General features: G+C 31.5%; 1 protein-coding gene across 1 annotated transcript in view; it reads right to left on the reverse strand.

Moving 5' to 3' along the window:
• The window catches only part of LOC115885846 (peroxidasin-like), a 72,484-nt gene extending 46,981 nt beyond the window's left edge, over nucleotides 1–25,503 (reverse strand). Inside the window, 1 exon segment of the mRNA XM_030904868.1 lies at nucleotides 25,167–25,503. Coding sequence (XP_030760728.1) covers nucleotides 25,167–25,345 — 179 coding nt within the window. The 5' untranslated portion in view covers nucleotides 25,346–25,503.
• Between the last annotated feature and the right edge of the window lie 981 nt (nucleotides 25,504–26,484).

Here is a 26,484-nt window from a genome sequence, read left to right on the forward strand (position 1 = left end):
TGGCGATTGAGACTGGGAAGGCAACATTTAGTTGTATAATCTGTATAGTACAGTAACTGTATTTTTATAAGATTAATCCCAAATATATATATGTCTCTTTCAACGGTAAAATACGAGAGAAAAACCATTGGGTGGCTTTGATAAAAAGTTACATGAGAAATATAAAACCGCGAATATCTGCGAAACTGTTAAAAATTTTGAAATACTCTAAATACAGAAATATTCTTCTTTTAATTCTCCATATATTGAAAAAATAATATACAGGGGGTTCCGTTTGAAAAAACGAAGAAAAATTATTTTATATTTTAGAAAGTTTGGCGTAGAATTTTGAACATCCTGTGTAATTTACGATTACCATATTTATTACAAAGTAAGTACAGACCATCCAAAGTGAATACCTAATATAGTTTTGATTTCACGATAGTTTTTGTATTTTTAATATTTTTTTTTAAGAAAGGCTGAAAAATATATAATTTTTATTTATTGATTAATATCTCTGAAACTATCGAAATATATTTACTCATATCTTATGATTATGTAAAGTGATCTGAAGGGAGCCAAAGATGCCGAAAAAAAATCCCGATCCACTCACACTGTTTTGAACCACCCTATAGAAGTTAAAATATTTTCCTGAAATACATCCTAGTACATACTTTAGGTTTGCACCTATACAAAATTTCCAAGTTTTTTATTCTAGGAGCTACAGATGCCCGACGCACTATTGCCGGACCCTGTATATCTACAAGGTTTTCAATGATTTGCATAAGCAAACTCAGAGCCTGAAAACCTACGCTTGAAATACTGAACATACATTGTTGTTGAAGATGCTTATCGTTTCAGTGTTTTCTCGTTTTCTCATTATCTTTTTTAGCACATTTCAATGCTTTCATGTCTAAAAAATCGAGCAAAAATACTTGACGGTTTTGTCCTCGAAAGCAAAATAAGAGACCAAAAAACAATACGATATATTAAAGCTAACTAAAATGAAAATAATGAAAAAATATAGATTTTAGGATAATTCCATTGAGTTTATTTTAGTAGTGTAGTACAACGGAACTAGATTGAGAATTGAGAATACACTTATTTTAGCAAAAAATGTGTACAAGTAAAAAGCTAATGAAAAGCCTGAACCCAGTGCACGCATATTTATAAAAATATAATATTAATAATAATTCTGGATATCTTGTATATAGACTAGTAGTGGGAACTATCGAATGAATACTATCGAAACATTCGATAGTTGCAATTCATTCGAATAATTCGATAGCTGGTAAGAAAACATTCGTCGAAAACTATTCGAATAAAAATTATCGAATAGATGCGTCATCTGCCTTGAAATATTGTATTCTAGTAATTCGGCAGCAAAAACCATTCATTTATAAAATTCATTCATTTGTAAAATTCATTTATTCGTCAGGATCGATTATAATAAAATATAAACTGGATTTTAGTTGACGTAGGTTTCTTTCCGAGAAACCCGACAGCGGTCGGTGGCAATGCTATGAAAGAGGCCGGCATCTTTGATTTTTTGCTGAGTTAGATAAAGATAAGGACACATTTTTTTATTGAGGTGCTAGTATTTATACAGAAAATACATTATGAACGGCGCTGTTGCCATATATTCGTATTAGTTGGTATTAGCAAAGAATATTATTATTTGGTATTATTGTTAGGAATAGTATGACTATATATTTTGCATTTTTTTTTATTAATATTCTGTTGTTACACTGCAATAATACTTTTTATTTTGGATGTAGGAAAATGATTTTTAATGTTTTTAAGCAAAACTGGTTTAAAAAATATAATAACAGTCATAATTTGTTATACCTATTAACACCAAAATTTAAAATCATTTAATATAAACATTTTTTTTAAGTAGTAGCAAAATATAAACAACAAATTAGAAGTCAAAATTATTTATATTAGATCCTATTTAAAAATAATATAGTCTTTAAATTTTTTGGCAACGTTGGTTTATTAAATAATAATAATTAAAGAACTAATTTGTTATATTGACAACAAACTTTAAAATCACGAAATATAAACATTTATTAATTTTCTAAGCATGCAGTGTAATGGAAGGAAAATATAAATAAAAAATTAGAAATCAAAATTATTTATCTTAGGTACTTTATATTAGTATTTAAAAATAATATTTACTTTTACTGGCATTTACTTTAAAAAATAAATGAAATATTTCTTCGCAAAAAAACCGAGCAAAAAACTACATGTAAGAGAATTAGCATAAACAAAATACAAACATCGTTAACTTTTTTTTTAATTGGCACGTGTAAAACTTTCAATTTAATTTTCTCACCCCATAGTTTGAGTTCGATAACCATTTACTTAACCACATTACTTAAATATAATTATTAAGTTCAACTAATTCATATTATTAAAACATCTAAAATACACATATATACACATATAATACATATGTATTTTTAAAATTAATTCTAAGTTCATCTCATCTCTCTTAAAAATTGCTACTTCTCAAAATTTCCCATTAAAAAATAGACCATATACCATATAAAATAAAATAATTGAAAGATCGGGCTACGGAAAATCACACGAATTTTCGGAAAAATGTTGACACCTGCACACGCCCACAATCGTCAATTAAAAAAAACTACTATTTTAGTATTTTAAATATTTTAATAAACGCAAAAATATTTATAAGTCAGTATTTAGAAGGCGAAGTTATAAAAATTTGGAAGAACTATTAATGCATGACGCACACAAAAATCAAACGAATACTAAATTTCATTTATCAAAAGCATTCGATAGTCCTGGCTCAACGATAACCATTTAGTCGCACAGCGAGGTTGTCACATATGCTTTAGTATACAAATGAATGAATGATTTTATTCGAATAAAACCATTCGATAGTTGAAATCATTCATTCAGTAACCATTCGATAGTCTAATTCATTCGATAGTTCCCATCGCTAATATAGACATCGCAATACTCTTAACCATTTCTGACTGTGTCTAGAACAAAATATGGATCATATCTTTTCATGTGTTTAATAAAAGAACATGTGTACTTAATTTTTCACAAATCTATGGCTTCAATACAGTTTGGAAATAGACTGTATATTTTTAAATGGTATTTTGAAGTGAAGGAATTCAATGTTTAATATTTCAGAGGAATGTATAAATTATTATACTAGAAAGAATACAGAATATGAATTAAGAATTTAATTAATCAATTTTCCAAGCCATTTCTATCAATCCTATTGCTATTTATATACTAATATTTTATTTTATAAAATATTAGTAACCCTTTTATATAGTCTATAAAATGAATAACTTTGAATTTTGACCGTTATTTTTTACCAACATGGCAAATATAAAATACCTCTATCAAAAAAGTTACTGATATTCTTTAAATTGAATGCCTGAACGAATCAGATAGATAACTCTTTTTACTTTCATGAAATAGAAAAGGAAAATAATAAAACAAGTGACAGTTCTTCCTCTTCTTGCAAAAATCAACACGAAATGTTATAATTGTCAAAAGTAAAATGTCATCAGCTTTTGACATTTTTAAATATCAGACCAATGCAGTCTCTAATAGAACAGCCTCGGAGCGAGATTTATGACGTCACGCTAGTTAGATACTACGGATTAATAAATATGTTGTAGAATACATGGAAAACATAATTATTCCTCGTATGTTTGGTTTGCATTTTAAAAATGATATAGTTTACATGAAATACACATAATATACATACTTTGGCAAATAAACTATGAATCATACAAATGCAGCAAATGTTTTGCAATATACAAATAATGAATAGGTACATAAGATAATGGGTAAAATGTAAAATATATTTTAAATTTTGGGGTTTGAAAATCGATCTAATTTAACAAAAAACATTCAATATCTACTAATAGTGATGTATTATTATTTGCATTCACAAAATTTGTATGTATATTTTGCAAGTATCAATGTTCGAAAAATTATATTTGCAGATAATACAATATCATAGAAAAAAAGGCGTCAGCGATGGCTATGAAATAAAGATTGCTGTCATTTTATATGTAAAATTATTCTAAAATTTTTTATTTTCTTGGGATTTAGGTTCGGAAAAAACGCTGATTAAGTTTTCAACTGGTTTTTCATTATTTTTATTTGGTTTAAAAAAAAACGTTTCGGCTAACATTATAGCCTTCATCAGTGTTGTGTCATATGAAAAAAATAGTATTATATGTAAAAAATTACATATAAAATATTCACACCACATACCACATAATGTTTACTTCAATTAATAAACTAATATAAACTTGTTAAAAGATGACCACGAATTTTTTAAAATTATTATAAACTAACACTTAAACACATTATAAACACTAATCTACATTGACTATGGAGTACGATTTCAGCCATAGTAAGTAGTAGATATTGAATGTTATTTGTTAAATTAGATTGATTTTCAAACCCCTCAAAAAAATATATTTTACATTTTACCCATTATCTTATGTACCTATTCATTATTTGTATATTGTAAAACATTTGCTGCATTTGTATGGTTCATAGTTTATTTGCGAAAGTTTTATTACTATAAATAAGTAGGTATATATATTGTATGTTTTAACTGTATATTATGTATATTTCATGTAAACTATATCATAAAATACAAACCAAAAATACGAGGAATTATTATATTTTCCATGTATTCTACAACATATTTATTAATCCGTAGTATTTAACTAGCGTGACGTCATAAATCTCGCTCCGAGGCTGTTCTATTAGAGACAGCATTGCGTCAGCATGGCCACAAGTTGCTAACCTAATAAAATTAACACTAGAAAAGCCCGCGGGAACTGTCAAATTCAAAGTTATTCGTTTCACAGACTATACCCGTGCATAATTTTTGAAGAAAAAAAAATATTTTTCCAAAGCTGACTTCCAAAAAATGTTTTTGTCACATCAAGCTTTGGATATTATTATTATGCTCCAATAATCTAGTTGACGAAAATCTGGAATTTTATGTTAGTATCACAAATTATACCGTATGATCGAATAAAAACGGCGTCAGTGATGCGGCTATGAAATTAAGATCGCTGTCATTTTATATGTAAAATTATATGGGAAATGTCATCGATGGTCATTTTCAAGCCAACTGGACGCCGATTTTTTTTCGATTATACGGTATTTGACAATAAGCTTCATAAAAAGCTTAAAAAATGAATAATTTTTAAATTAATTAACGTTCGGGTTATTTTTTGATTGATGCCCTCTAACGGACAAAGAAAGCACATTTATATGAAGGTAAATTATGTGCAATAACTTATTTTGATCCAAAAAATACGTAGTTGTTCTATGTCCACGGAGTATCGGAACACCCTGTATATTTTGTATGTCTGCTTTGGAAAAATAAATTCTCCACAAAATTGTTTCACATAAACTACGCGATGTAGCGTTTTTTTTACAAGGCACAAAAAATGTAGTAAATACTACAGGGACAGGAACCATTTTACGAAAAGAAAATCTACCGTGTGTTAAAATTTATGTAGGCGTGGTAGTTTCCACCCTTCCCGTACATTTTCTTGATTTTTGTGAAAGCCAAATGTTAAAGCACTTAGCAAAACATAGAAATCCAAAATCTCATTCATATCGGACTAACGCACAGTGCTTCGAACATATAGCTCTAGAGGACAAAAATGCAAAAGTTCTCTTTTATTGTAGGCAATTTATTCAAACTTGAAAAAGGCTTGGCCGAACTTGCCAAATAGTCTAACAAAAGGGGCAGATAACAAGGATCAGGAACTTCACCATTTCTGGCTAATGATGTTTTAATGAAAGGTAAAAACTTTGGTTGTTTTTGTTTTTCTTGGGTATGAGGTTTTATAATAAATTGAAAGATGGAAACTTTTTATATGTCACGTTTCGCTCCAACATAGTGGGCTTTTTCAGGCACAAGTGGTGTCTCATTGGACTGGAAGGTTCACCAATATCTAATAAAGAACACATTTTTTGAAATACAAATAATTTTGAGTTCTTATTTTTTATGATCAAGCCAAGTATTAACCAGATCGGCATTGCTTATCAATTTTACTCCATCTGAAAAGTATTATAAAATAAAGTTCGTCGTAAGCAGACGCAGGTTAACTATACAAAAATTAAAAGTGTATGAATATGACAATAAAAATATTTAATAAATACGATATGTTTTGATATGTTTTTTTTTAATGCCTTTTTGAAGTTTGAAAATGTAAAATTTTTATACCCATTTAATAATAATCTTAAAAAATAAATAAAAACTAAACAATCACGAACTTGTTTAGAAATAAATTTAAAGTACATACCTTGTTTAACAATATCCATAGTGGCTTTCAATTAAGTACGTACGAACTCGTTTACGTTTAACTCCATATACAGAACTACTATGAATGCTATTCTTTTCATTGATATAAGATAATGATCGCAAAATTTATTTTTAGTGAAAATATTTGCTTACAAAAAAACGCTGTTTATGAAAAATAATATACAGGATGATTGAACATTGCTATAGGTATAAAATTACATATTCAGATATTAGTAAATTTTTACTTTTTTTTTCGATTTTTCTCCATGGGACGAAGCACTGTGTAACGTCTTAAAATATCTGAAAAAATGTGTTTATATTTTTAAAGTTTGATGCCCTCTAGCGGACAAACAAAGCACTTTTGTATAGAGGTAAAATTATTTTGATTTCAAAAATACGTAATAGTTCTATGTCCACGGAATACTGCGACACCCTGTATTTTGTCCCATTTTAAAACGACACAAGTATTGCATTATAGTGAGAGTGAGTAGTTAGATAAGTGTCCATTTAAATTTTATATTATTGCTCAAAATCTCTATTGTATTTCATGGTTGTTACCTATAAAATGTAGGAATTTATGGCATCTTAATTCCTGTTAATAATGTTCCAAGGGAGTTATGACTCTATGGTAATAAATGATTCTCAATCTGAGCTGAGAGTTTTTATTTATTGTCTTTTTACTCTGTATAACAGACCTTGCGAAACTCCGACACAAGCAACAGAACAGTCATAATCAATCAAAGCAAATTTCATACCTTATTTTGCATCATCCAAAATGAAAAAAAAACGTATTATTAAATGTATATGACAGACAGTTCCTAAAGAAACAATAGAGAATCTGATGACAGAACGTCAAAGAATCAGGCAGGTACAATATGAAAAGACCCATTCATCAATTAGTTGTTCTTTTTTATGATCGAACATATGGTAGTAACAATCAAGTGATTTTTTATGGTTATTCGGCGGCACGCCTCGTCGTTTTTGGATTTTTATGATCGTGGTACCGATCATAACAACAGACAGGTACCAAACGAATTATAACAGTGATTCATTTTAAGAATGAAACCGGTATATACATATTTATAAAAAATGTTATTGTTTCGTTTTAGCAGCATATTAAGTTCGTTCTTTAATGCAGAACAATCTAGGCAAGTCTGCAATTTTTTTCACCCGATTATTATGTGTTCTCACATATCATTGTGCTTCATTATCAATTTGTGAACTGAATTAGATCTTCGGATGAAGGCTTTGCTATGCCTGTGCCCGTGTCTCTCCATACATTTGAATATCCCCAATACTGGCTCTGGACCAACATAGAATTCCGATGCCTTGCTTTAGTATACATACATATGACCGAAAAATGGTGTAAATTAAAAAACTACTTAACAACTAACCTACTAAATTTTTTTAATTAAGTTAACTAAACTACTTAACTTAATTAAAACTACTAGTAGTAGTTTTTTAAATGTAAAAATTACGGGGACATTAGGTGACAAGTTTTTCTTCACTGAAGATTGATAGTATGTATAATTTTATAAATGGAATAAAGTCCCATCTTACTTGTATATCAGAGTTTTGTATTTGGTGGATCGGAATGCGATAAAATTGAGGACAAAGTAAACAAAAATATAAATGTTCATTTATAGAGAATTTGTTCTCGAGTATCTTGAAGTTCGTTTTGGTAGTTGTGTTGAGATTAGAATATTGTGGTTTGTTTTTTAATTCAGACATGTCTGCTCATTTGTTAGGTAAGTTTAGTTACTTATTTCGAAACACGAATTTTGATATAATTAGTTGTCAAAGAAGTATTTACAATTTTATTAAAGTTTAAAGAATGGAAGGCTCAGAAAAAAAACGACCCTTTTCTTCACCGTCAAACTCAATTTATTTTAAAGCTAGTATATCTGCCTATCGTGTAACAATATACTGAGCTGCTGATAGGTGCAGTCTTGTGAAATGTTAATCTTTTTTTGTATTATGTACAGTTTCGGGCGTGAGTCGAAAACACTTGTGCCACTTCTTTAGTTGTGAGAAAAAAAATGGCCGACTTTGTCAAACAACGCATCCCTACTGCTGACGATGATGACCTAACCAAAATATCATGGTTTTCAACTCAAATTGCTTTACGTTGGAAAAGGTGCTACCGAAATAAGAAACACTTTTTAAAGAAACATATAATTTCGCTTAACGAATATGTTTATAAATCTAAGTGCCAAAGTACCTTTCAGCAACATGCAAAAACACCTTCGCGAAAGAACTCAAGAGAATTTAGTGCTGTTAGTACTAGAACCAAGAGAAGACGTACACAAGAATTGGTTTTTCAATATGTCCTGCTGAACTTGCGTTTGCTACTCAGACTGGATATACAAAAAAAGGAAAGAGAAATGTTGCTTTTGCCATCAAAAAAGCTACGATTTCTAGTCCACAAGAGTTGGCAAAAATAAAAAATTTAGAAAGGTTAAACAACGAGATGACCATTTTCTCCAGAGAAAGCCTTGAAGCTAATGTTGACAATATCATTGTCAACATTGTTTTAAGTTGTAATATTCACTTGTAAATTCAACAAATACAATGACAAAATTCCATCTTGTTAATATCCTGACGCAATAAAACAAAATAATATTAGGTACTGTAAATGGTATAGAGCGTCAAAAATTAAAATGGCTGTAACTTTTGATACACACAGTATAAACCATTTACCCCTATATCAAAATGCTGGAAAAAGTACCAGGGATTGAAATCTTAAAAAATATATAGGGTGTTTTATTTAAAAAAACTGAAGTTTGGTCTGTAGCACTTTTCTTACACACCCCGTATAATTAAAAATATTTTAACAAGAAGCAATACATTATTACTTATAACTTTTGTATTAGCATTATTTTAAAATTCTTAATAGCAAACGAGATACTGGACTTTATCGCACTAACTGAACACCCTGTATATAAAATAGGAAGGTAAAAATGTAAAAAATATTTTTGATTTGTGAATTTTGCATGCCTATAAACATTATAAATAACAATTATTTCCTTCATTTCAAAAACTAAATTGAGTGTCCCCGTAATTTTTCCATTTAGACCAATGTGCGTGGCCATGGCTACAACCAAACCAAACCCATCTTAAGCTGGATTTAGCAATCATGACTTCAGCGCTCTCGCAGCTAGCTTTTGAGTTAAAACGAATAAAGACAATGAAGTCCAAAATTGTTTTAGTGTTAATACTAAATCATTCACATTCAAAGAAAAAGTTTTTATATCTTTTAAACCCTTCACGGACCTATTTTCTATATAATATGAGTTTTCAAAAGAAAATCTGCTCATTGAAAAAAAAATTGCGGCATATAATTTATTTGTCAGTTAGAGGTAATATTCTGGAATATTGTAAAAAAGTAAAGTAAAGATTTCAATTAACGTCTCCTTTTTGCTGCCAGTGCTAATCTGGACGGGGCCTACTTTGTTTACGCGGAATCCTAACCGCGGTCCTCGGCCATATCATGGTCAATGGCCTACCGACTTGGCAAGTGTCTAGAAATATGTACATCTGTTTTATGTCGAACTTCCATTGCCTTTATATCTCTTATTTATACAACTATCTATACAACTCTCAGTTATCAAATAGATCCTGTACTACAGTTCGTATCAAATAAATTTTTAGTCACGTGATTAAGCTTGACCGGCACAGCGTTGTCCACTTTTATATATTTATTTTAATCAAAATATTTTAGGAAATAAAATTAAATTAATTATAAATATATAAACAGTTATTATTTACATCAATAAAACTCACCTTCTTAACAGCACTTAAGGGATATAAATGACCATTACTGTCGCTTTCCCGTTCAAAATATTCTATTAAAGTTGCGATTTTTACTTTATTTATTAAGCTCTAATCTTGTACACTTCGCACTAAAAAAGGTTCTAAGAAGAACAACGTTCTACTGCAAGGTCTGCTAGTAAACATTTTCAAGTTTAAGATATCTCAACACTATTTATTCAAACCAAAAACTCGTAGTACAAAACTAAGGTGTCAAAACGAATGACAATGTCAGGAAATAAATAAACAAATGCGGCAACTTGACATTTTTTACAGCAGAGCTACCACCTGAATCCGCAGCGCGAAATTTAAATTCCAGTTAGTCAGCACGGTGCCAAATATGTCCATGGTTGGCAACAATGTTTTTAGAAATCGCGCCCTCGATTAAGTAACCAAAAGTTTAATTGATATGAAATACAGATGTACAGTAAAAGTATGTCCAAAGAGAGGAACACATAATATGACAGTGACAATTCTATTTGTCATTTTATTTGGATGCCGTCTATCGAAATCTTCCCTAATACGTTGAACAGTGTTGATATAACAATTCTTTTAACATATTCAACAGAAAATAATGATAAAAGATTCTTATTAGTGAAAGCTTTCTCTCGACATGTACCACGAATTTTCTCTCCTCACTTTCCTTGTTATTTTATTTACACCATCTTTATTTCGACTGCCAATAAAAAATCGCTCTGTATGTTTGTTTGTGTACAGTGTCCGAAACGTTTCGGTTGTTTGCTTGCCCTCGATGAATAATCATCGGCGTAACAGACGACGTTTAAATTGGGCAGTCATAAATTAATAACTATTTAAAAGAGTCGGAGCAATTAGCCATCGTCGGTTTGGCGATTTTTTTACGATGCTTGTGATCCAATTATGCGTCATTGTTTGTCGATGGGGTCGTGGGTGCCACACCGTCAATTGTTTTAGCTATAGCCATAGAATAGAAAAAGAACTGAGAGAATAAGATAGCCTATAATAGGAGGCCGAGTTATCTACCTCGTAATTTACCTTAGCTACCTCAAAACGACGCTAATTTGCCTTTACAACCTAACCTAACCTAAACAAAAAAGTCCCTATGAGAGGGTATGTAGTTGTTGCCGAATGTTATGTATCAACCTTGTATCAACCATACTTGTACCAGTTCAGCTGTTTGATCATTATCCTGCTGAAATATATCGGGTGCGTCTCAAAAATGGCTCACCCCTATAACTTTTTTATATTGTTCAGATAAAATAACGAGATTTGGTATAGTAGTATATAACATAAATTAGGATTGATTGACGTTTTCAATTGTTTATGGTCACTTCCTGTGTCACCGGAAATGACTACAACTTTTGTTTTTAAATCGCCCCCTCGTTATTTGATAGAAAATAACACTCTGAATAGAATGACATATCATATGTCAACTTTTGACATTTTCGCATATGGTTTATTTAAAATTGTAACATGGGGTTCATAACAAAAATTTGACTCGTGTGTAGTATCAAATTATTCGTAAAAAAATGTTTTTTCCAATTATGCTAATGAGCTACCCTCGTTCCATTAAAAAAAATGAGATATGATTAAAAATATGATTTGGGCATCTTTTAACCAGTCAGGACAAGACACTAAAAACATTATACGATCAAATCTATTTTTCCAAGACTCCTTGATTAAAAATTAGTGTTTTTAACATAGCCATGGCACTCTAGATTGAAATTTAAAATACAATTTTTTGTTAAGCGAGAATGTCAAAAGTTGACATATGATATGTCATTCTATTTGGAATGTCAGTTTCTATCGAATAAAGTAAAAAAATACCGAGTGTGCCATTTAAACATCAAAAGTTGTAGTCATTTCCGGTGAAACAGGAAGTGACTAAAAACAATTGAATACGTAAATCAATCCTAATTTATCTAATATACTAACATACCAAATCCCGTTTTTTTTATCTGAAAATATAAATAACAGGAGTTACAGGAGTGAGCCACTTTAGAGACGCACCCGGTATATAGAGACTGTTCAGCCATCGTTCACCGTTAGGTCATCATTATTTGTCAAATATTAGTGTGTCTGAGATTAGTTCATATTGTTTAGAAAATGTTAAGTAGGTTCGTTCCTATATTATTGATTAAGCGAGTTTTATTTTCTGCATTTAGTAATTTTTTCTTGAATTTTATATACAGGGTTGTTCACCACATACGACACGGAGTATTGTAGATCTAAACGATTAGATTTTTACAAATTGTAAGTTTTGGGTTCGGTTGGGAAGGACTATTAGAGTTACAATTTAAAAATATTTTACAAGATACAGAGTGTCCCAAATAAGTAAGAAATATCATAGTTGTATTTTTTTAAATGGAACACCCTGTATATTATTCTATTTTTGGATTCTACGATTGAAATAAAGGTAAATTTGATTAAGGTTTATCACACTTAAACCTTACCGTTTTAGAAATATTTTCAATTTTAAGAAATTGCAGTAAAAATTTTAATGTTTCATTTCTCCAAGGGTATCAAAGTTTTTAATACTAAATATTTACTGAAGATTATTTATTGATCAGATATTGTGTTGCAATAATAAAAAATTTACTACCTTATACAGAGTGTTTGGTTTGGTATAAAATTTATATTAAATAATTACTAGCTTTAAACGGCAATAACGTGTTTAAGTTAAATGGAACATCCTGTATATTTTACGTGAATCATATGCACAATTTAATTGTCTATCAAATTTTATTATATCATTTTTTACCTATCTCTGCAACTTTTCGTAGAAAATGCATTTTCTTATAATTTAGACCTCATTTATCACTATACCCATGGAATATTGACATTTCAAATTTTTTTTAAGCAACATATATGCAGAAAATGTACAAGTGGTAAATATTGCAAGCCTATTGGTATACCAAAAAAACTATTTAAATTTTTATAAAAGAGTATACGAATTAAATATACCACCATTATTTCCGACCAAAAATTAGTTAATTACATACTTTTAAATTGTTTTAATTAATAAAGTATTCTAAATAAATGTGGATTTGGCTCAGAAATCAATATAATAATAAATTATGAAAATAAACGTCTCTGTTTTATAAATCAGCATTCGTCAAAAAATGAAATAAAATTTATAAGGCGTTGCTTTTTACCACACTGTCTAATACACACACAAAATTCAGTTTTTTAGTATTTGGAGCAATTATTATTAATCAACATAAACAGTCAATTAATGTAGTCTGAATACTGGGATCATATTAATTGGTCCTTTTTAACAAAAATATTTAAACAGTTTTTTTATTTTTTTTATGAAATAAGCGAGCTATATCGACAATATTAATATCTGTACTCTTGGAAAATTTGTTACATCTTTAAAAATAATCTAAAATGTCAATATTCCATGGGTATAGTGATAAATGAGGTCTAAATTATAAGAATATGCATTTTCTACGAAAACTTGAAGAGATAGATAAAAAATGGTATAATACAATTTGATAGACAATTACATTGTGCATCTGATTCACGCAAAATATATAGGGTGTTCCATTCAAATTAAACACGCTATTGCCGTTTAAAGCTAGTAATTATTTAATATACATTTTTGGACACTCTGTATAAGGTAGTAAATTTTTTATTATTGCAACGCAATATCTGGTCAATAAATAATCTTCAGTAAATATTTAGTATTAAAAACTTTGATACCCTTGGAGAGAAATGAAGCCTTAAAATTTTTACTGCAATTTCATAAAATTGAAAATATTTCAAAAACGGTAAGGTTTAAGTAATTTACCTTTATTTTAATCGTAGAATCTAAAAATAGAATAATATACAGGGAGTTCCGTTTAAAAAAATACAACTATAATATTTTTTACTTAGTTGGGACACTCTGTATCTTGTAAAAATATTTTTAAATTGTAGCTCTAATAATCCTTCAACGAACCCAAAACTTAAAATTTGTAAAAATCTAATCGTTCAGCTACAATACTCCGTGTCGTATGTGGTGAACAACCCTGTATAATATAATATAGACTGTGTGATGACTCAAGGAAGGGGGGCACAATAGATCTTTAAGGTCGCAGTGATTAACCCCCCCCCCCTCTTACTCATTCTACATTCTACATTGTATTTACTTATATAGGGCGTTCGCGGGCCGAGGGAGTGTTCTACCAGCGTCTCTTTCTGGAGAAAAATAATTTATAAACTTAGCAATGTTCATTTTGATTAAATCTTTGAAGCATTTTTGCAATGAAAAAAGTTGAATTTTGTTCGACAGCAACAATCGATTTTTAATTTTGACATTGATCGATGTCCGTCAATTAAATTATAACCACAAATCAAATGACAATGACAATTACTAAAAAGAATACGCAGTAATTTACGAAATGCCGTAATCACATCACCAATTTCTTTCATCTGGTTGCCAAGTAATTGAGAGAGTTCGACAAAATAATTCTTATAACGTGACGATGAACGATAAATTTTCGAATCCAGTCCCAATTTTCGAAGGCTAGGAAGTAAGTGGTCTCTTAATATGATTAAGTAAACATGTTGATCCATCGTGCCATCGTGCCATCTGTAAATATGTATATTTTCGCCATTTTAAATCAACTAGCAGAAACTTTTTGATATCAACTGTGTCAAAAAGGAATATTTTCTCAAGTCAGTTGAATTCCTGTGACTTGATCATTTAGCTTGACTTTTTACAACACGCCTTTATATGTTAAAAGCTATTGCTTTTTTTCAATCTATTATAAGTATTATAACCAAGTTGGCCTTTCTACCATAAATTAATTTTCCTCATGATAAGACAAGTCTATAACTATTAATCAAATTGCAACACCCTTCAAGTTAAGAGAAACCTATTAGTTCTAGCAAATGAGACCTAATCGTTTCAATTTAAAATAAAAGAGAATTGGATTGAGGGAGAAGTAGGGTCGAGCCCACACCCGAATGTTCAAGGTCTTACTCTATGCTCGGCCTATATATAATAGACAATTTCGGTTCGTGGTTCTAAATTAGGTATTGTAGGGCCGTGCCCAAGTGGCCTTTTTCATGCCAGACGAATGCAAGGCTGTCAGGCATGACGCCCATTTTACCTGACTTAGTTCCTGGCGGTCGGCTTTTTCGGTCAAAGGAAATCAGCTGAAATAGAAATTGTCGACAGCTATAATTTGTATGAATATTTTCTACAGAGTGATGAAAATTTCTAATACTATTTATACAATTTTACGAAGATACCATCAGTATTTCGTAAACTACGGGAGATTTCAAATGATTACTTTTTTGGCATCCATTCTAAATATACCATGGTGTTTTATATAATTTCTAACGACAGATAGAGTATTTTCATCACAAAACTATACGACTGCAGCATGTAGACACAGTACACTAAACAGACACAAAACACTAAGCTTCTATGGAAAATGCATATTAACAACATTATCAGCAAAGCCACAAAGGCTTCATGATGTGCAGAAGACTGGCAAGAAATAGATGGGACTGCGCCCCTATCATTTTATGCTGGATGTATACCATGGTAGTTACTTATGGAGCAATTTCTTGGTACACAATACTAGAAAAACGTATAAGCAAGGCAAAACCTGTGCAAAATGCAGAGACTGACATGCATCTGCATCATAAAAGCCATGAGAACTTGCCCAACAGCAGCAATGGATGTCATTCTACACCTAACACATTGTCATCTGTAGATATGCCAATGCGACAATGATTAGAATGGCCATTGACGGAAACAGTACTGAGAGAATTGCCAGCTCAGGAACTTGAAACATCCTCAAAAGAAAAATTTCACTTCCACTCAAACCAAACTACTAGTATATGACATACCCAGAATTGTAGAAAGAATACAAAAAAAATCATTGTAACAGGAAATTTTAATCCTAAGATTGCTAAGCAAACATATTAGGGCGGAAACAAAACAAAACAAAGAGGAACAGAGCTACGGGACTGGGTATATTCACTGAAACTAAATATATTAAGTGATGGTCTTTTGCCTAAGCTAGTTCAGAAAGCATCCAAAAAAAGCACTACAAGAATAATTAGATACAACGATGATTACAGCATGCCATACTGGTGGTTAGAGGAAATACGTAATGAAATATTGGCAGTCAGGAAGAAAAGACGAAAGTTTCAGAGAGAAAAGAACGAAAGAAAAAGTATTGTACTAAATATATAGCTAAAAGAAATCTCAAAAAATGCATCTAGCCTTTTAAGGAAAGGAAATAGGAAGAACTATGCGAAAACTTAGAAGCGAACATTTTTGGCGACCGCTACAAAATTGTAAAGGCACAACAATTAAAACTAAATAACTGAAAGACAACCTTACACATTGATCTGTCTATCTATACACCATTTTGTTGGCAAATACGATAGCTACTATTTGGCGCTAAGTTAATGAGATAGGAATATCAAATATAATATACTCCGAAGTTGATTAAAAAATTCCAACACATTTTCAGGAGTAATTGAGTTGGGAAACTTTTCAAATTATCCTCGTATAATATAGCTTTTACCCAAAAAAATATTACTTCAAATAAGTTTTAACGGCATTATCATCAAACGCACAAACCGGCAGATTTATCGGAGTATTTTCGTGTTACTTAAAAATATTTTGGACTTAGTGACCAATAAAAATTATATAAAGTGATAATGAAATTGCATCCACCGCTCTCACAGTGATTTATTAAAACAACATCGCCGATAAGTATGTCAGAACGATAACGGACAAACAAATTTGAAAGGATTTTTTTTGTTATTTAATTCTGACATTCGAACTATGTATGTTATGTAACATATATTATGTACCTATGTTTAGTATTTGTATAGTACCTACCAATGTAAATAAATCAATAAATAATAGGTTTCGATGGTATATTATTTAAATTTAAAACGTCTAATCATAGTGTCATGTAGAAATGATTTGCTTGAACAAGAAATGAAATAACTATATGTTTGATCGTTTTTGAAGTGATTTGTTAAAATGTTTATTGTAGGTATGTTGAAATCGCGGATAGATTCAAAGCTATTATTACTTTACTTGTGGAATGATTTATGCCTTACATTATCTAAAGTAACAGCAGAAATTCCGTTGTAAAAATATTAATGTATGTACAACATTTTTATTTGCAATGTAAATGCTTCCAATTATGTGCTTCCAATCTAAATGCTCATCCTTCATCTTCAAACGTGGGAGATTTTTAGCTTGGAGTAGCCTTTTAGCCACAAATGGTAGGTTTTGATGAAACACGCCATCGCTTCAGGTATTCTGCTTTTTTGCTTCAGCCCTATAGATGATTTAGTACTAGACTTTAAGTGTGTATCGTCATCTGAGTAATGTGTCTGGATCCTTGATGATCCAGGTTACTCAAGTCCATAGAGACGTCACTCCACAAAGAGGAGTAAGATTAAATACTGCTTCCCGGCGTGGTGCGTTTCTTGTAAATTAATTGAATCAAAGTTGATGAAAGAATGCGTAAAGAAGCTGAACAAATAAGGCAAAGAAAATAAAGTCCTCCTACTCTGGGTGTCAGCACTGTCAGCCCACCAAGGGATAGAAGGTAATGAGAAAAAGCAAAAGATCTACCTAGAAAAGGCGCGAACACCCTGAAATCAACCTGATTCTCACTATACCTTCCATATCAGCTGCCTTGCAAAGAGATTGGGCATAAAATTACGAAAGATAACGGAGAGCAACATTACAGTTAAGGTAATTAGAAGGATTTTCTCCTTTTCGGAGATGCTCATGGGTTAACTTTAGTAAGTCCTATGCGAAGTCTAGTCATTATGGTCAGTTTTTTCCTGGATATATCTGAGAGCTTATTCTTTTAATATAAATTGTCTTTACTTCATATAATTTATCATCGTCATTTAGATCCCAGTCCAGTTGATCCAGACTTTTGAATAATTGTACCAAATCTGCGTTCAAATCCTCTTTCCAAAAAGTCTGGTTAATAGGAAAGTTATTCATTGTGTTTCTCGCGAGTATTGGTCAGCTTTTCCTTTCCAGGAATGCCCTTATGAGAAGGAATCCACATCAAGCATCCCTTTGATGTCATCCTGTATAACTTTTCATTAATTTCTATGCCGAAGGAATGACGGGGTTGGAACGAATTTATTTTCATTTGTTTCCGTAAAATATTATATCGTGTAAATGAATAGGACAATGCACACTATCCGTTCCGTTTCCCTGCCGTTCCATATCCTTTCCTTCTATACATTGGCGAACTTCTATATTTTTGGCGAACGGACTAAAGCGTATCAGAAACAGCGTTGTTAAGTTCTTACATTTGTACCGGCTCTGTTAAATTTTTTCTGATATTTATTTATTCTTTCACCTCTTAATTAAATCCAATTTACCTTTTTTCAAAAGATACAAATTTTTAAAATAAAACCTTTCGTAATAATATAAATTGTACAATAAAAGGTATAGAACTGATACGGAACGGAAGCTTACGTATAGCGTCAATACAATAAAAAATACGGAACGGATATGGAATGGATATGGGATAGAAACGGAAGGTATAGTGAGAATCAACATTTAAGCGTAACTCAAGAACCTTGAAGACTCGATCCATAACCTGGAATGGGAATCATCCAACAGGCTAAGACACTTGAAGAAATTTCTCAGAACTTACGACCAAGAAAAATCAAGGGCTTTTCTTGATCTGAGTAAGAACAATCTTAGGATTGTCACAGGGTTCTTAACAGGACACTCTCTCCTCAATGAACACCTAAGTAGATTGAAGCTAAGAAACAACGGCGAATGCAGATTTTGTGGGAAAATAGGGAAACACCAGAACATAATGCTGGGCAAAACCGTTATTTTTAAATAACAGTTGAAACTGTTACTGTTATTTATATATAACAGCTTAAAGTAACGGGTTTCTATTATTTTCTGACTTTAATGTTAAAATTACGGAAAAGTCTGTCGAAGTAGAGTTTCTCTACCAATGGCAGTTGTCTAATATTTTAATGGTTTAATATAATTAGCTTGCCTGAATCAATGAGTTAAAATTTACAATGACTGAATTTGCAATGACACAATAATAGAATAGGTAAAAATCGCAGAGCCCATTCTAAAAAATTAAGGCTCATATAATTTAAGGACGCCCTGTATATTATATTTTTATGCAATTAGTATCTCCGTATCTGAATCATTTTTTGAAGTGGCTCTCGCATTAACCGTTAATAAGTTGATTTGCATTGAAAATTAATACTTTCCATATTGAAAATATCGAGTTACCACGCAACACGGTCTGTATACCTCCTATAAACGATTTCACTGAGAAACCCTTTAAGGCAATTTAGTAAAAGGGAACATTAAACTTGCTGACATTTTGCAGCAGTTGATAAAACATATAAATATAAAAGTTGTATATAGTAATATATTCTAAGTATAAACCGAATGTAATAGGGTATAGATATATCAAATGTCATACATATCGCAACTTTGTCAAAATTCTTCAATCAAGTAAGTAATTTACCTTTAGAGTAAGTTCATTGAAACAAATAACTTTAAAGTATAAAATCTACGGAGCAACAAACTTATTCAACAACAAAAACTATTTACTACAATTTGTATAGACACCAAAAACATCTTAACTTTTTAAGCGATAGGCATCCATAGCAACTCTCATATGTTGTAACTAAGTACCTTTAAACTTGTACATTTTCCCTTTATTGCATATAGACTTGCTTCTGTCCTGATCTGGTAATTCATAATAATAATAATATGTAACTTTCGATAAACAAGCGTCGTACAATTGGTTAAAATGTGGAGAGCTACAACCGGAAACTGAAGGGTTTTTATAGCCATCCAAGATCAAGTGATTAAACTACCGAAGATACATCTTAAAGGACGGAATTGAGTCTGACTTATGCCGAAGGTGTAAGAAAGCAAGTGAGACAATACATCACGTCATAGGAGGATGCCAAGCTATAGTATAGAGTGACTACAAATTTAGACACGACCAAGTGGGAAAGATCATACACCAAGAACTAGCATTGAAATATAAACTCATAGAGCATAAAGTTAACTATTATCAGTACGAACCTGCTACAATCCTTGAAAACAATGAATATGAAATGTACTGGGACAGAACTATAATAACAGATAAAAGACTAGAACACAATAGACCAGGCATAGTAGTGAAGAAGAATAGATTTTGCGGTGACAAACAACAATAACCTAACACAAACATATAGAGAGAAGATTACCAAATATATTGATTTACGCTTTGAAATTGAGGATATGTGGAAATACGATCGAGTCCGGGTCATCCCATTAGTACTATCGAATATGGGTGTAATACCAAAAACACTAATTGAATCGCTGAAGGCAATAGACTTAATACCATACCAGTACCAACTTATGCAAAAATCTGTAATCCTTAACACCTGCCATACAGCATTTCTATACATGTAACTTAACCGGGAACGTTTCTAAGCCAGAAAAGTTATCTCCATAATGGTTGAGACGAGTCACTCCTCCAGCCACGAGAAACCAACGGATGTAGTTGAGATAAAACGACATAATATGTAACAATAAATCCAGTTTGGTTATTTTGAATTTGGTAATTTGACACTTAATAACATCAAGCCCTTATGGAGGTTTCTAGTAGTAATAAGACTTTCTTTAATGTTGTAATATTTACTTACGCACAGTGGTAAACAAGGTAGCATAAATACCGAGGGTGGGCAAAGACTTTCATCAAGACAATATATATATATATATATATATATATTATAATATGATGCGAAAGAAACTGGGGTGATATGAATTTTTATACTTTACAGGCTATGACTGGTCATGGGGTCTTTGGCTCATACCTGCAAAGAATAAAAAAAACAGCAGGATGCATGTGCTTGGTTTTGGGCAGAAGAGGTGGATACTCCAGAATACACATTATTTGTATGTCCAAAGTTTGAAGCACACAGGGTACAAACGGACAAAGAGATTGGGCATGAAATTACGAAAGATAATGAAGCGCAACATTATAGTTAAGGTAATTAGAAGAATTTTCCCTTTTTAGGAGGTGCTTATTGGTTAACTTTAGTATGTCCTATGCGGAGTCTAGTCATTATGCTCAGTTTTTTCCTGGATATAACTGTAAGCTAATAATTTTAATAGAATTTGTCTTTATTCCATATAATTTATTATCGTCATTTAGATCCCAGCCCAATTGATCCAGACTTTTGAATAATTGTACCTAATTTGCGTTCAAATCTTCTTTCTAAAAGGTCAGCTTTTTCATTTCCAGGAATGCCCTTGTGAGAAGGAATTCACATCAAACTAACTAAGCATCTATACACATACATACATATAATTTTTCATTAATTTCTATGTCGAAAGAATGACTGGGTTGGGACGAATTTATTGTATTTATTGCACACATGGAGTCAGTAGCAACTAGCCAATTTATTTTTTCAGCGGATAAGATACAGTCCATTGCCTTAGGGAGATAACCATGAATTCAACAGCTAAAATTCCTGTTGTCGTAGGAAGTTTAAATGAGCTTTCAAAGTGGGGTGTTAAAAAAAACAGGTATATGCTGATCCAGCATTATTTGAGCTCTTGAGGGGACCTGGAGTAAGAAGTATTTCATGTTTGAAGAATCTGAGTCAATAAAGTGTTAGTAGACAACATGACTGCCAAAGTCTGGTAAAAAAGGTGAACCATTATTCAGGGGGTTCAATGCGATTTAAGTTTTGCAGTTTTGCAGATTTTCTTCCTTCTCTCAGCAATCAATTAAGAACAGATACTCAATAAGGTATTTCATATATAACCCAGATATATTTACTATAAAACTAAAAAACAGCCTCAGCGATGGCTATGAAGTGAAGATCACTGTCATATGGACGCCGTTTTTTTTTCACACAGTATATACATATTCATCGCACTTCACGTGTGATTGAATATAATTACATCCCACAATACGATATTAGAAAGGTGAAGAAATAGGTACTTTAGGTGATAATCACATTTAACAATAACTCTTTTCAGTTAGTACTGGTACTGAACGTTAAAATTAAACGTTGTGCGGTATACCGCACCGTTATTTCGCAATAATTTAATGGATTCATGTGATTTATTTCGAATTGAATTAGCCATACTTATTTTTAGGCATCATTCGTTTAGGCAAAATGCAAATATGTTTTATTTTGAACGAAGTTTTTTCTGTTTAAAACATTACAAATTTTGGTCAAGAATATCTCTGCTTATATTACATAGTGAGAAAAAGTCTACGTCTGCACCACATATGGGTTAATTTTACTTTGGAGTGAGTGAATGAACCTGTTGTTTGATGTTTAATTAAAAGAATATTACTTTTATAATACTTCTATTTACATGTCTAATTTACGTAACGGAAATAGTAGAAGAATATATATTTTTCAGGCAACTAATACACAGCTCGGGATCTCTACTGCCAGAAATCAACACAATAATTAAGTTAGCATGGAGTACTTATGGAAGAAACTCAATCATATTCAAATCTAAAATGCCACTTTATCTAAAGAAGAAAACATTCGACCAATGTGTACTACCAGACATGACTTATGCATGCGAAACATGAACTCTTAAAACGGACATTATAAGAAAACTGCAGGTCGCACAACGCTCAATGGAAAGAAATATGCTGCGAATAACCAAGAAAGACCGTAAAAAATAGACTCGATACGACAAAAGACCCAGGTACTAGATGTCATCCATAGAATCAAATCCCTCAAGTGGTAATGGGCAGGACCAGGGCCGAGCCGTGCCGGGGGTGCAAGGGGTGCATGGTACCCGGGCGGCAAAATATCATCATCAATTTTTTTTATCATATTATCAAGAATAGAAAAAGGTGGCTTTTTTATTCTTGAATTTTACGAAAATTTTCTAAAAATCACGACCTATTTAAGATCCAATATGAGTCAAATCAAGATTTTAAAATTAGGAATTATAAGTATTGAAGAAGATATTTTAACAACTTGGATGTAGGCGACTTGATTAGGGAATTTGCTACTAAAAAAAGCGAGAAAAGTAGATTTTAGCATTTAAACCCGTTTAATTATTTTTGTTTTTTTCCTGAATGTATTTTTATTTTATTTTTTTTTATGTATTTGTTAATAAGTACTTTGTTATTTTACTATAAAATTTGTTTATTGAGAATGATAAATTATGAACTCCTTCCCTTACCGGCAACCTATTTTTTTACATTAATGGGGGTGGCAAATTTAATTCTTGCACCCGGGCGGCAGATACCCTAGGATCGGCCCTGGGCAGGACACCTGGCAAGAAGGACGGACAACAGATGGACCACAAAAATCTCAGCATAGTACCGACGAGGAATTAAGAAACCTAGAGGAAAACCAAACCTGAGATGGGATCACGATATTAGGAAATCAGCAGCGATAACTTTGGCCCGCATAGCCAACAATAGACAACAATGAACCCAACTACAAAAATAGTCTACAGATGTGAGGGAGGCTACACCATAATTGGAAATTGTTGAATAAGCTGAGGATGGCTCCATGACTCCTTCGTTTACATTCTTTGTGTTTGTATCAATAAAATAAAAACTATGATTTGTTTTATTTAGTTTCCACACTATTCCCGCAAAAGTGGAATAGGAAGAGGATGGTGTGTTGGCCATGTGTATCTTTTTAGAGCGTCGTTCGTCGTCGTTTTTTATTCTTCCGCTTTTTTTGCCCGGATTTTAGTTATAACAATCTGACAACCCTACTTGAGAAAGAAATATTTTAAAGGCTGTATAATAAAAATATGCTTTGTTGAACACCACAATACAAGTATTTTTTTAAATATTTCATCTTATAATTCAATAATTAATCTAAACGTAATTTAAATCTTTTTTAAAGACTTCTTGCTTATTTTAAAAAAGAGTGAGACGACGCTATTTTTATTATTTCATTGAAAACCGAGAGTCAGAATATAAGATGAAGGCACCCCAGATTTTTGTTATGAAAGAAATAAACATCTCCATGTTGGTAATCAGTCCAAGAATGTCAATATATTTTTTTCGATATTTCTTAGTCGAAGCTAAATATGGAGAAATAATCCTATATTAATAGTAAACTGGGATTTTTTTTTTTCATATACAGGGTGGTCCGAACTGTATTCCGGAAACTTAGGTAGCATATTCTGCAGATAAAAATAAGTAAAAAAGTTCGTTTAAATGTATGTCCTAAATTGTTTAGTTTCGGAGATACAGGGTGTGGAAGTTTCAATGTTATTTCGATTTTTTCCAAATAATTTTCGAAGTAACGTGAATATTTGGATGAAAATTGGTGTCTAGGAATTTTTTGACATGATAAATTTGATTTTAATGTCAATATAACTCCTATTTGTAGAGGCGCCACCAGGGGCGGATACATGAATTTATTTTAGGGGGGCCTAAATAAAAAAAATTATGTAGAATGTGCTTTTTAGGGCGCCATTTTTAACCCAAAAGGCTAATATTTAACCCAATTTACAGATTTTGGGGGGGGGGGTCCCCATGGGCCCCCCCTCTGTATCCGCCACTGGGCGCCACCTACATGTGTTTTAATTATTTTGAAGAGTAATAACTTTTCATCAGGACCTGTATAAAACTACTACGTGAAAAAATATACATTTCCGTGATTTTTTACGTGAAGAATGTGTAAAATCGTTATTAGTAAAATATTCAGAAAGGAAGTACTCAATACATGTCAATATTGACAAAAAATAAACATTCTGAGTAGATAGTTATTTGACTGAAATGATAAATTTGGGAACTTTTTATTTTTTAAATTAATCATAATTTTTTTCACACAATTTTCATCCAAATATTGACGTTACCTCAGAAATTATTTGGAAAATAAACAAAAAAAAATAAATTTCTACACCCTGTATCTCCAAACTGAGCATTTTAGGCCATACATTTATAATAAGAACTTTTTACTTATTTTTATCTGTAAAAGAATATGCTGCCGAAGTTTCCGAATACAGTTTAGACCACCTTGTATGTTAAATAGTTTTCAGTGTTAGCAGATATATCAACTAAAATAACCCATAAAAACTCACAAAGTGGCAGTGGTTTGGGGAAACTTCGGCACCTCCTTCAACTCCAACTTCATGCACCGCACCGTCCTCCTGAAGCAGTAACAGTCCCTGGGGCATCGCGGTCCCGAATACTCCCTCTTTTGCCCGTGCAAACATCCCGCCAACAACAACAACAGACCCAGCGACCTCAGCAGGACCATCGTGGTTCAAATCGAGGTGCTTTCACGGGTTCATTTCGACGAGCGACACGAAGAGATGATACCTTATAAAACGCGTATTTATGGTATCGCGGCGGGTCTGCTAGTGACGTGCTCGTAGTAAAGAGCTTGAACCGCGCGATCCAACTGACTGAGTTAATGTTGTAAGAAACAAACGAAAAAGCGGCAGGAGCAGGAGAGCCACTCTGGAAAGCGAAAATAACGCGCGCTGCGAGCGCAAGCCAAAGAGTTACGACTTGCGGAACGCGCTAAAATACAGGGTTGTTCACCACATACGACACGGAGTATTATTATAGCTAAACGATTAGATTTTTACAAATTGTAAGTTTTGAGTTCGTTGAAGGACTATTATAGCAATAATTTTACAAGACACAGAGTGTCCCAAATAAGTAAAAAACATTATAGTTGTATTTTTTTAAATGGAATACCCTGTATATTATTCTATTTTTAGATTCTACGACTGAAATAAATGTAAATTTGATTAAGGTTTATCGCACTTAAACCTTACCGTTTTTGAAATATTTTCAATTTTGTGCAATTGCAGTAAAAAAATTAAGGCTTTATTTCTCCAAGGATATTAAAGGTTTTAATACTAAATATTTATTGAAGATTGTTTATTAATCAGATATTATGTTGCAATAATAAAAATTATACTGCCTTATACAGAGTGTTCAAAAAATTATATTAAATAATTATTTAATATAATTTTTTGAAATAAAATATAAATTTTTTATTAAAATAAATTAATTATTATTTTTTAATTGAAAGCTAGTAATTACTAGCTTTCAACGGAAATAACTTGTTTAATTTAAATAGAATACCCTGTATATTTTACGTGAATCAAATGCACAATTTAATTGTCTATCAAAATGTATTATACCATAATACCATTGTTTTACCTATTTCTTCAAGTTTTCGTAGAAAATGCATTTTCTTATTATTTAGACCTCATTTATCACTATACCCTTACTATACCCATGGAATATTGACGTTTTAGATTTTTGTTAAAGCAACATATGTACAAAATATACAGGTGGTAAAAATAATAATATTGAAAGCCCAAAGTGTCAGAAGGTCCGTCGATCTTTCTCCGTTGACGAACTGAAGTAAAAAAATTACGG

The sequence above is a fragment of the Sitophilus oryzae genome, unplaced genomic scaffold (genome assembly GCF_002938485.1).
Source record: "Sitophilus oryzae breed Bouriz unplaced genomic scaffold, Soryzae_2.0 scaffold_430_pilon_pilon, whole genome shotgun sequence".
Lineage (NCBI taxonomy): Eukaryota > Metazoa > Arthropoda > Insecta > Coleoptera > Curculionidae > Sitophilus > Sitophilus oryzae.